Source organism: Anoplopoma fimbria, chromosome 14 (assembly GCF_027596085.1).
Source record: "Anoplopoma fimbria isolate UVic2021 breed Golden Eagle Sablefish chromosome 14, Afim_UVic_2022, whole genome shotgun sequence".
NCBI classification, from domain to species: domain Eukaryota; kingdom Metazoa; phylum Chordata; class Actinopteri; order Perciformes; family Anoplopomatidae; genus Anoplopoma; species Anoplopoma fimbria.
In genome coordinates this window covers 13,127,491-13,140,548 of record NC_072462.1, presented here as the reverse complement: position 1 = coordinate 13,140,548, position 13,058 = coordinate 13,127,491, and the positions used below count along the sequence as shown (strand labels likewise).

Here is a 13,058-nt window from a genome sequence, read left to right as displayed (position 1 = left end):
AACACCCTCCCCCAAACACTTATTTGTCCAATCATAGCCTAGCAACAGTAACTAGGCACGTCCGGCCTGTCAAGCTTTCTCCAAATGCTGAAGCTGTGTGAAGGGGTCTTTTAGGGTAGTTAAAAAACAAACGGTGAAAGTAATGGATTGAAAAGTTGTCTAATGTCATCATTTCTGGTGTTCTACCTACAGTGGTAACCAAAGTTATTTCCAATACCAATGAGGATATCTTGAGCTTAATATGTTATTATGTGGGGTAATTGATTATGTTGCAAAAAGTCCTGTTCAAGAGTGACTCAGAGAGCCAAGATTGCAATATATATATAATGTTAGAGTAACGTTAACATGGCTTACTTTAGCAACGTTAATTTGGCTCAACAAAACTTGTCTTCAAGGGAACAATACTTTCATAAGTGCTGCACAGGCATTTTTTTCTTATATCACTTATCTGATTGATTTATATTCTTTCAAGATATTTTGCTTATTCAGCTGCTTGAATTTTAAGAGACCTAATTTTCTTAAATGCCTTTACTCTACGCTGTTGTAAGCCTGCAAATTTCCCCACTGCGGGACTAATAAAGGATTATCTTATCTTATCTTATCTTATCTAATTATTTTTATTCCAGCGATGACGGAAGTGTGCACTAAATCTGCCGTCCAGATCACGAGAAAAAACAGTGCGTAAAGGGTTTTAAATTTTCAAGCCTGGCTTTGTGTTCATGCGTTCTCTGTGCTGTGAAGGAAACGGTGAAATTAGTGTTTTTATCTCCCGGTATGCCAAGTTCAAGAGGACACACTGTTGGTGTTGTGGCAGCCAGTGGGTGATGGGATGAGTTTTCACACAGCACTCCAAAGGAGTTTTTTGTCTCTGCTGGGCCAAATTTACCACCATGAAATCAGTGCCTGCTGAGAGAAAAAGAGGCAGAGAAAGGAGTCCTCCTTAAAGGCAGAAAGAAGAGGAGGAAAATATAGCAGGTTTTTTCCCTGATGTTTACAGCCCCTTCTAATGTCTTGTGACTGGTGGGAAAGCCCAGTAACTGTCATTTATACGAGCGTTTTTGTTTCTTCATTCATCTCATCTTATTCTTTCACCAATGCACCAAAAGAAATCTGTAAAATGTTTGCAATGTAACCAAGGGCAATCATAATCATATAATTCAATTTAAAGGCCAGACCTCTAGTTATTCCACTCTGGGAGCTGAAGTCACCTGCCCTTAGTTATTATTGTTGTTTTAAAAGAACTACCACCAATGTGACTACCATTCACCAACTTCTGACCGCAAGGCCTTCAGCTGGGCTTTCACAGGTTCCCAAAATAGTCCCACATTATACGCCCCAAGACCTTTCTGGCATCGCAGTAGCCTCAAGGAAACTACATCAAATGAAAGGTTTATGACTTTACTAAGAGCTGTGGCTTCCATCTGACCCCAAGCTACGTAATGTATTCACCCCAAGACAGGTGACAAGACAGTATTTGCTTTCTTTCAGCTTATTTTTGCAAAAATGTATTTTTTCTCCATTGCACAATTGGTGCATTATTAGTTATATCTGCATTTTGCACAAAAAACATTCTGATATTGACAGTGGAAAAAAATGTGGGGTTTTTTTTTACAGGAGGAATGCCTTAATTGTCTTTAGGAAAGTGCTTAAATGCTGTCAAAAAACTTTGATGATGACATAAAGGCAATTTTCAGATGTGTAAATACATAAGGAGCTTCTTTTCTGAGTCACCCTCAAAACTAAGGTTCCTTTTATTGTTCCTTTATTTTTGCCAGTGCAGATGTCAATAGTAAAACCTCCTCCACTGTTTTCTCCTTTTAATTAAAAGCAAAAAATGCATGGTGATTATGTTTTCATGTTAGACTACAGAGGCACATTCGCCACTGGGCCGGGGAACACCACACAGCAACCCTTGTTCCTCTGGTTAGCTTTTTTTCGCTGGCCTGTTTATAAGGAAGTTTTTCCAGATCTTCCTGAACCACGTGGCTCAGGGAAAGGGCGTGTTGTTTTTAAAAAGCTCGCCATCAGCCGACTAAATATACCCTTTACTGGACCTGACCCCTCATTTGCCTTTGCTGTGGCCACTTTAGGTCGACATGCTAGCTCAGCAGGGGCCCTACAACTAGTAATTATATAGGAGGGTTTCCATTTAACATCCCCTGTATAGTGTTGCCTTCACACAAGCTCTTTTCCTCAGTTTAGACATTTGGGTTGTCATTAATGGTTTACCTACATTTTAACTTCTACTACTTCATTGCAGATCAACCAGAAGTGATTTCTGCGTCCAGCCTGCGGCAGAAATGAGCATCATGTGCTCCTTGGTCATGATTACGCCTTAAATATAGATGTGAATTAATAAATAATGCTGTTAATCCCTGATCTGGCTTTTTAAAACTTTGCCTCCCATCTGTCATCCAGCGAGCTCGCCGTGGATAACGTACGATGACTGCTGCATCAGCTGTTGCAGTTTTCAGATGGATTCTTTTTCTCGGTATGAGCAACAGTCAGCTGTGCCGTGCAGGTCATTCAGCTGTTCCCTGGCTTTCAGATGGCTCTAGGTTAACATGGTGTGGCTATGACACGGTGGCTTTGCACTTCTCAACCGAAGGCTGATGTCTATATTCAGTCAGCTCCAGATGGTTTGGACACGGACCACAGCTGCGGGTTGACCTGCTGGGTGTTTATTTATCCAGGCAATTGGAGAAATTGATAAAAATAATAAAAAGTAAGGTGACCTCCACACATTTTACACATCTTAGTTGTGTAAAGCCTTTTGTAGCTGCATCTAGTCTGATAAATTGATTCATTTGATGTCACTTGGCATAGGTGTCGGTTTGGTCGGAAGACTACAAGTTTGAAAATTAAAAAAGAAAATCAAGTGTTGTGGAGTTATGTTGGGTTATCAGACTTCTGTAGCCCGCTCTAGCAGCTTCATTAGCTGCTCCTAGCATAACAGTCAATGCTTGAGTTGCATTGTTGGTAATGTAGGCACTTAGTTTTGACAAGGAAGAAGAATGTGTTGAATAAAGATGACCATAGCTCTGGTTCTGCTGTATCCATTTTTGATCTTTTTTAACTGTCGATCGTGAGTCAGATAATGTCATATGAGTGCAATAACATGTTGCCCAGGAGTGACACAGAAACTGGTGTTGATTAGATGGACGTGTAATAGTCAGCTGGAGTTATAATACCAGAAGCTTAGCCCATACTGAGAGACTACAAAGCCACGACTTTCAATACCGGATGTCAAAAAACATTTCATCAGCCTGAGGGGAAAAATGCAACCCAAAACTCTGATGCAGCTGGCAGTATTTTAAGATGGGCTATTGGTCCCTGTCTGGTCTTATAAAAAGGGATTTGATTCCCGCAGTTTGTGAGCTTGTTCCAGTCGCTGCCACATCTATAGCAAAACTCCATTAATCTGCAAATGACATCGGAGCGGACATCTGTCCCCATCAGTGTGTCATCCTCTGCGGTCTCAGTATTTAGTTTCAACTGAAGGCTCTCGTGCTCACTCACTTTCTCATACAGGCCCGGCTCCAACTAACCCACAAAACCCCTGGACAATATAAGAGCAAGTCTTAGTGCTGTCGGAGACAGAAGCACTAACACTTTAAGACACTGAGAGAGATCTACATATGTATATTCTGAATAAAGATGATGCATTCAATTACTGACAAACCATACTATAATCATTAACCTTTAATGTCATGGATGCAAGTATGCATTATATTTAAATGTATGTTGGGGAGGCTAAAGACATGAATATTTAATTTATAGAGCTACAACTATTACTGATATTGATCTTCAGAGTATATTCTCAATCGATTAATCATTTGGTCTCTAGAATGTCAGCAAATAGGAATTTCAAAAGTACACTAAGCCCATGGTTAAGTTTTAAATTGCCTTATGTTCGACAACAAACAACAGGGAAAAGATATTAATTTTCTAATCATAGATGGCGAAGAAAACCTTTGCGAATCTGTAACTAGCTCAATTTTGTTTTAAAGTTTGCTTCAGCTTTTGATCAATTACCAAAATAGGTTTGATCCGTTTCTAGCATTTGATTAATTAACTAATTGCTTTAGCTCTAAAGGACAACATGATGTTAACACAAAGTCAGTCTTAGGCGTAAGTTAGATATAAGTGTGAATAAATAAAACCAAATTCAAGCAAATAAGCAAAGAAGAATTCAAAACCTCATGTATCACTACAATAAACAACACTAAACAATGGAAAAAAAATATATATATATACCCGTCATGCAGCTTGTGATTAAAATTATGCAGCAATATCCACGGACAGCTAATTGATCATTTTATGATTACCAGTAATGATGTCAAACTATGTGATGGTTTATTAGAAAAGCTTCAGCAAGGCACGGTCATAAGCATAAGCTGCCAGTGTTGTGTTATCACCATTCCCACAGCTGGGTGGGTAACGTACTGATGGTCCTGTTGATAAAGTCAGCGGTCATACATCTATGAAAATGTGGTACATGCACTCAGTTTATTAGGCCTGCAGGATGTAATTGTGGTTCTGCTGAATTGTATTGCATTGTACTGAGAGGTGTTCCTGTTATTTAGTCTACCCTCATTGAAATAAATCGGTTGGTCTACTGTCTAAGAAACAACTGTAGTCTCACAAAACACCAATTCCTCCTGTATGACAACAGTTTTTTGACTTAACATGCAGGTGCGAAGTTGGCATATTAAACTGCCAATTTCTTTCCACTAAGTGAGCGTTTTAAAGCCCATTTCCCATTACACAGTTTGTTTGTGCGCGGTTGGCACATCAGTATTATAGCAGCCGACGGAGGAAAACAGAAATGAGTCGCAGCCTCTTGGCTCGCTGCAGCAAAAGGAAGAAGAGCATCTCTGTGCATTGATGCTGACGATGAGTACATGGAAAATAGAGCCAGTGAGGGGAAAAAAGAAGCGAGGGGTTGGCAAGCGCTGAATGTCCCAACTACTTCACATCACCCTCCATCACACTCGGCATCCTCACCGAGCTCTCTGCTCACAGGATGTGGAGCTTCTTTTCCGCTCTCTTTGCTTTGGAAATGAAAAGTTAAGTGGTGAAGCCGCTTTATGGTTCAAGTCATCCTAACATTTCATCAGGGAATGGATTATCATTGAGTCGGACAAGGATGGTTTAGTTTCACTAGCTTCAGTCCACTTTAACTAACTCCTTCGTCATTCCTTTTTTTAGTATTTAAACTGATGACGACCTCTTAATTTTTCTTCAGAGCGACTTGAACCCTTCCTTCTTTTGAATGAAGCCAGTTTGTCAATGCAGACGATTTAGTGTCAGATTTCTCCCATTGTTGGCACCAGTGCATCACTTAATGCATGCATCATCTTTGATAAAGGCCTTATCAAGCCTCATAATATCCGGTGGGATGGCCCGCAGTACTTCATTTCTGAATATGCGGCTATTCCGCGCAGTCACTGTATCTACGTCGCTGTGTTAGTGAGCGAGGGTTGTGTGAGAAGTGGAGATGGCTTTTCTGGATGTTGCATTATTGAAAAGCTGAATATAATGGAGCCTTTTTTTTCCCAATCGGCTTCATTTTGTCTTCACTCTGCACAATCAGCCCATGCTGATCAGTCACACTTTGCGGTCACCACATCTTATATCTGGAGGCGCTATAGCTCCCACATGTCCTTACATTTGTTAGAAAGCTCACATCTATGCACTATGACGTTGTCTACCTCTAGCAACGCATTGCAAATGACATGACTATCTTCATTAAATCCAATATCTTTGTCAATGTCGTTATGCAATCCCATGATTCTGCTCTCAAATACACCAGGTAGGAATGTAAAAGGAAAAAGGCCTAGAACTCACAGGAGTAGAGCAACCAGCTCTGCTGTAACTGCTTCTACTGACCAGTTTCTTGAAGTGGGTGTTACAAACTTGTATTGATGTATGATAGTTTCAGAACTTTCCACCAGTGCTTTCCGGATTCCAGTAATGGACAGGGAGGGATGGGTTAAACAACACAGGATAACTGTAAACTGTCAGCTTTTCTTCCTCCTTGGTATTTCCCGAAGCTTTACTGTAGTAATCGCTGATGTCTGTTGACATTTTTGTGCCGCGTCTAAAATCGACTTAGCGTTTTATCTGCACCCAGCAGAGGGAAGCGGGTTTTTCGTTTGGATTTTCCCTTTTATGAAAGATACGTCTTGAACACCTGTCGACCTTTTAAGCAAAGATTATTTGCTGTGAAGATGCCACTCTCTATTTCTTATCTTTTTTTTACCTTTACAAGCACACAGCTCTGCCGCGAGTAAGAAGTTCACACACACCTTTTTTCTTTTCTTTTTAAAAAAAATGCTATATTTCTGATACAGAAATTACTTATTAGTGAAGAGTGTAGTTGTAGTGGCCTGCCTTGGTGACTAATCAAGCACAACCATTTTGGTTGTGCTTGATTAGCTAAGAGTGTGTGCTGAAGGGGGAAAACATAAATCAAAAACTGTAAAAATGCGAACCCCCACACAGCGGTTAAATCTGCTTATGTGATTTATTATCATGACCGGCTTCAATCAGAATTATTTCGTTGGTGTTTTTCAAAACATAAAATCAATTTCCAGATTAAGTTTTCTCTCATTTTCATACTCCCTTACACATTCACAGTTCTTGTGAACAGATAGGAATAGCTCAAGTGTCGTCCCCCCCCCCCCCTTTTCTGTCCTCAGTGGGCTGCCTGCCAATGTCTATGCCCAGTTAACAGCACAGTGCTGGGAACCCCAGGGCCCCCGAGCAGGTGTCAACCTCTCTGCTTAGCCAGAGGAGCTGAGCGAGGAGCACAAAGGGCTCAAAGAGACCTGCCAGCATGGTAACAGTCTTAAATATCCCTGGCCACAGTGGCCGCTCCTCTAAATCTCCCAGCAGCAGAGGGTAGCTGCCAGTCTGCTCTTTCTGCTACTGTAACACTGACTCTCAAAGCTTTTTTTAAAAGTTTGCCCTTATTGGGGGCTCCGAGCGGTGAGATTGATAGAGGGCGTCAGGAGTGCGCACATTGAAGGACGAGTCTAGTTTGAGGCTTTTATTCATGCAGCGTGCAGCAAGAGGAAAGAAGCTAAAAACTAGAGGCTGAGAAGAGAGTGATTTTCATCATGGATTTAGTATTGTTATCTCATCCATTCACACTGCGCCCCACGTCACTCCCTTTCTTTCTCCCTGTCTCTTGTTTAACAGTTTTTTGTTTTTTTCTTCTGCCGCCATCAGACAGTTATGGATCATCTTCACGGGATGCTTCCAGAGCTCATGGGGCTTGTGCGGCCTTTGCAAACACTGGCTTGGCTCAGGGCTAAGCCTTTTCGTGGCATTTGGTTTGGCAAGACTGTAAAAGAAGAGGACGAGAGGGAGAAACGATGCCTTTCTCTGTACTTCGTCCTCTCTGTCCTCCCTCCTTTTTCTCTCTCTCTCTCTCTCTCTCTCTCTGTTCATTGTTGAGGACTCTGCAGTGATGATGTGGATGTGATGGGGCTAGGGGGAGGGGGTTTGAGTGGATTGGAGTGGAGGCTACCCTCATCTTCAGTAAACAATAGGTCCTTGTGTGTTTGACCCCCTCTTTAGCAGAGTGGAGTCCATGGCTCGGGCTGAAGCCGGGATGGAATTCCACCTTTGCCGGATTTAGTCGGTGGAAAACCCAACAATCCCAGTGTTATGTGGGGTCATACCTCTGGGGTAATTTATTCTTATTTACAAACACATCAATAATCAATTATCGTTCTCTGCCTTTTTGTCTCGAGCTGTGGTGACCCTCATTGATTGTCTGAACGGGCCGTGCCACATGATATATCGCCCCCTCGGCTGTGTAACTGATTACTAACCTATATTTGAGTGGGATTAGCCACAATGGTGCCACTAGGTCATTTAAAATGCGGTTGACAATGATTTATTTGTCCTATTGTTGAATCGTTTGTTCTGTAATTTGATTGGAGAAATTAAAATGAGGACAAATGACCTAATAGTGTAGTACTTACACTTTACATTTCCCTTGTAGGATTGGCTTGAATGTCATTTTTATTCACTACGCCTTCTTTAAGCCAACTTTTAAGTGAACAACATTCTTTTCAGTAGCTTGAATGCTCATTCAATCCATATTACTGAGACATGGTGAGACTCTTTGTCATTTCCTGCTGAGAGAAAAGTTTTGTTATCTCAGTCCTCGTCTTACAAGACATCCGATAACCTTTTATCCCCGTCTTTGCGTGACCGGCCCACCCATTTTTGCGGAGGTGTGCTGCGGGTACTTAAGCAAAAACCAGAATGACCTGCTTTGTGACCAGATCACTTTACTTCCTCAGAGAACTGCAGGCAATCACCAACCAGAGCCACCTACCTTCTGTCTATTACAACAACATTGTTCTTCAGCGTCCTCTCCATTATCCTAAAAGAAAGCTTCATCCGTGTTAAACAAGAGAAAAGTCAGGATACAAAGCTGTAGTTGTGCTGACACACCCCTGGATCAAGAGACAGGAAGCACTTGAGTTTTACAATTGAATTATACCAGTTAATCACTTTTTGAGTTAATACCATTTCAGTGGTGGTACTATTGATGGAGTAATCACTCTTCCGTCCATGTCAGAATGAATTTGGTTGACAGTCATGACAGTCATGACAGTCATGAAATTGACCTCAAGATTATTCTGCATGTGGCCTGCTTTGCAGTAAATTTGGCAAACCTTGCATGTATTACAAGCAGGATTGAGAACAGATTTAAAGATTTATTTTAATATTTAACTTAAGCTTTAAAGCATGAGCTTTTTCTCCCCCCCCAAGCTTTTCTGTTGACCTAAAACAGGCCACTTGAAATACAGTTTGGTTAACCGGAGGATATCACCATTTTAGACAAAAACTAGTGGCTGAAAGGAATTTTTTTTTTTATCAGTTATTATAACTGAGATCCCAAATAAAATGCACAGCGTTTCAAGATATAGTCATGTACCTTTCCTATATTTTAGTTTGAACCAAGACATTGTTTTCTATTTATACAATGTCATGATTTACTGAGGCAGTTTGCGACCATGAGTACTGTAACTATTTATTATATCTCTTCTCAGCGTTTAGGAATACTCTATTCATTTTACTAGAATAATCTGTAGTGACTTTACAGCTGAGTATGACAACGTAATGTTTTATTGAATATGAAAGCATCAACCTCCTGTGTCGGGGCTGGATAAAATAAAGAATTACACAAATGGCACGGAGCAGCCTAATGGAGGCCTTATCAGGCACATCCTGAGTGAAGGCCCCAGGAGAGAGCTGTTAAAGGACTGAACGATTACAAAGCTGCACAAATTGGATAAATAGAAAACAACACCTGCATCTGATAAGAGCTGATAGACACCAGGAAACGTTGTCATCATCCTCACTGCCGTCATCATGACCTGAGGCAAACAGACAAACATGTTACTGTGTCTCAACAATAGTGCGTTTTCTAAAAAAGGGGGATTTTCTGAAACCTGGGGTGTTACGTTGTTGCATAACGCACATGCCACAATCAACTGAAGTGTGTTGCAGTGGTCACACCACACAGAACATTAACTGCACTGTTAAAAGAGTTTGAACACACACACATTCATCTGCAAACTGTGTTTTACAAAAACGAGTGGGTGTTATTCTGCCACTGTAAGTTGTGTTAGTTCAGGACCTCATCATGTGCTGCAGCCCTCCCTCTCTTTCCTCCTCACTGCCCCCTGTCTTCACATCCATCTATCTCCCTGCTCTGTTGCTTTTACATTTCTGAAATGTTTCAGAGAGCCAAACGCAACCTCTCATTTATTAGATAGCTATAAGATGTCCACTGGAATGAAAGTATCAAAATTGCAATTGTCAGAACACTAGCGAGAGTTAACTTCCTTTTTTTTTGTTGTGGTGTTGGGGGGAGGCAGACAGACAGACACGACTCGCATTAGTTCCTGATTTATAGATGACTTTTGCAGCTGAATACTGTATACACCATTTGCTAAAAGCCACATATGAATAAAGCGCTTGAATATTTAAAAAAAAAAAAAAAAAAAAGTGAACTAAAAAGGAATACTGGTTTCATAACAACATTTCTGTCATATAGGGCTTCCATCTTTTATTGTCATTGTTGATTAATCTGCAGACTATTATATCAATTCATTGATTAATCGTTTAGTATTTAAAATATCAGTGTTTTGTTTGGGAAAAACGACCATCACAATTTTGCAATCCAAAACACAAAGAGATTTAACTGACTGTCATATTTGTATAATGCTTTTATTGTAGCATTGCCTTTTTAATATTGGGCAGTTTGTGTCCAAAATATCTTCTATCATTGATTTTATTGAAATGCGTGTGTTGGCTTTACTAACCTACTAAGTGATACCAAAGAGGATGAATCAGTCCCGCCAGCTTTCATTATCAGGGAAGTGGATTTGATGCCTGCCCCCTTTTTCAGCATGTGTTCTGCATGATAAGATATCAGCCTGTGAGGAACCCAGTCATTTCTACATCTCTGTAGGAATTAACATTTTTGTGCAAAAGGTTTTAGCGTATTGCTTTTGCTTTTTGTCCTGCAGAGGAAACTTCACAGTTCCGAAGTTATCAGAGTCTAACATGGGATTTGGCGTGCTGGGAGTGTTTCTGGGGCTGCTCCTAGAGGTCTCCACCCATGGACCCCACGCTGTGCCTCGAACCTCTTGGAGACACCAAGGTAAGATTTAATGTCATCATATTTATATATTATATAAATAAAATAATGTAAATGTAATATTTCTGAGTAATTAAACAGATGAGGTGTTACGCAATTAAAATAAATAATGGTTGCAGTTTGGATAACTATTGGTAAAAATACCAAATTTGCTGATAATGGTAAAAAGCATCATTTAGCAATCACAACTTATTATATTAATACAGAGAAACATAAAATACAATAAAGATGTCAATTTTGGCTCCGGTAACTTTCCCTGAATTCCCATATATTATTTATTTGCTTCTCTAATCAGTTGATTTCAACCAACTAACTATTAACTAATCAGATATTTAATAAATTAGTTAGTTATTAGAGGTTTTGTCTTTATTTGTATTAATCTGTGTCCTCTTTACAGTAAATCCCATCCTCACAAATGTAAATCATTTCTGGTAAACGTTCTTCTCAAACCCCTGTGCTGACTTAAATTGAAACCTTGCTTGAGACAGAGAGTCTACCGGCACTCAATTTGGGAAGTCCTACTTGTTAGACTGAGTCGTTATTTATGAGCTTACACAATCTTCGAAACAAGAAACAAGAGACGCTAATGTAAACTTCAGTTGCTCCAAAAGCAAAGCTTGGAGAGCCGAGCCTTCACACCACATAGATAGATCTTTGTGAATTAAAAAAACTCTTTCAACTCAAGGTTCACAATATAGTAAGGTGACACCTGTTTTCTAAAATGTAACTTATACAAACCTCAGTCTCACCACAGCTCTCTCAAGTGAGAGCGTTCAGGCGTCAGACGGGAGTTCTCTTTGCATGCTGCCATTTACATAAATAGCTCCAGAAACTCATCCGCTCTGTGAGAACCAGTACAGCTCACCCTTCAACAAAGTTTCTCCGCTCACCGTGGCCCAGTCACTGTTTAGTCAGTCAGTGAAGCTATTTGCTTTCATCATTGTGGTGTTTATGTCCAGGCAACTGCAACCCGAACCCCTCTTGCACCTGGCACAAGCAGAGCCAGCCAGACACAAGCGCTGCACTGGGTTTGCCATCAATCACAACACTCCGTATAAAGAGAGATGCACACTTTAGAGAGGCAGACATCTCAGTGTGAGGGTTTCGCCTCTACAGTAATTAAACCTGTGTTTTGCTATTTTAATCTCAGATTCGGTTTTACTCCTGAGGTGCATTTGAACCTGCATTAAATGTTTGTTTTTTTGGCCACTTGGCGGCAGTGGAAATAAGCTATCATCATAATACTGACATATTATCTGCTTATAAAGTTGTTTTGATGAACTTGTTTGCAAAATGATTCCACATCCAGCAGCAATCGCGTTTCTGGTAAACCGATTAATGTAAATACAATATTCACTCTACTTTAACCTCCATTTTGGTCTCCACCAACCGGAGAGTGGAGAGTTTGGTGATAATTGTCACTATAGGCAACTCCTCCCACTACACATAGCCACGTGATCCAATGTTAATGTAGAGATATTGATCAAAACTGCTTTAAATTCAGTTCTCAGTACTATTAAATACAAATATTTTCTAAGAAATACTTTTTGGGGATGTGAAAGTAATGTGATCCAATGGTTTTGTGCTCAGATTTAGATCTGATGGAGTTTTCGGAGCCTGACATCTTCAACTACTCCACGTTGTTGCTGAGTGACAAAAGTGATGCGCTGTATGTTGGAGCCAGGGAGGCCATCTTTGAGCTCAGCAAGAAGAACGTGACTGTCAAAAACAACAAGGTACCAAAATACAAATGAGGTTTCTAACAGAAAAGAAGACAAAAAGTAAATATTTAATAATGATTTTCTTTAAAAAATTATAATTTTAAGGCTCAATGGACAGTTGCAGAAAACCCCATGATGATGTGTACGCTTAAAGGAAAATCAAAAGAGGTACGTTTAAAACGAATAATAATTGATGTTATTGTTGTTTTTTCTTAACCTATATTGTGTCAAAATCATTATTTCTAGTGTTAATACAATAAACAACAGTATTTTGATTTTCCTATCGATTGCTTTCCAGAGAGATTGTCTTAACTACATCAGAGTGCTCCAAGTCGTAGACGATAAGCGGCTCTACGTCTGCGGCACGCACGCATTCCAACCTCAGTGTGACTACTTGGTAGGTCAATGATCCATCCCTCCTTAACTGGAAACATTCAACTGCAAAAATAAACAAGACGCCAATCATCGCCCCAACTGTCAACTGAAATTTTAATCTTGAACTTCCAGAGCCTCGCTGACTTCTCGTTGGACGGTCGACCTGAAGATGGCCGGGGAAAGTGCTCCTTTGACCCGTCACAAAGCTTTACTACTGTCATGGTTGGTGAGTTGGGGCCAGTTTTATGTCATTTTACCAAAGAGCTGCT

At 40.3% G+C, this 13,058-nt stretch overlaps 1 protein-coding gene across 2 annotated transcripts in view; it reads left to right on the top strand.

The window, feature by feature from the left end:
* Window positions 1-13,058, top strand: part of sema4d (sema domain, immunoglobulin domain (Ig), transmembrane domain (TM) and short cytoplasmic domain, (semaphorin) 4D) — a 38,636-nt gene that overhangs the window by 17,080 nt on the left and 8,498 nt on the right. For both annotated transcript variants that reach the window (XM_054612211.1, XM_054612212.1), the window contains 5 exons: window positions 10,563-10,696; window positions 12,284-12,429; window positions 12,520-12,582; window positions 12,713-12,811; window positions 12,922-13,015. In XM_054612211.1, coding sequence (XP_054468186.1) covers window positions 10,563-10,696; window positions 12,284-12,429; window positions 12,520-12,582; window positions 12,713-12,811; window positions 12,922-13,015 — 536 coding nt within the window. The remainder of the gene's footprint in view (window positions 1-10,562; window positions 10,697-12,283; window positions 12,430-12,519; window positions 12,583-12,712; window positions 12,812-12,921; window positions 13,016-13,058) is intronic.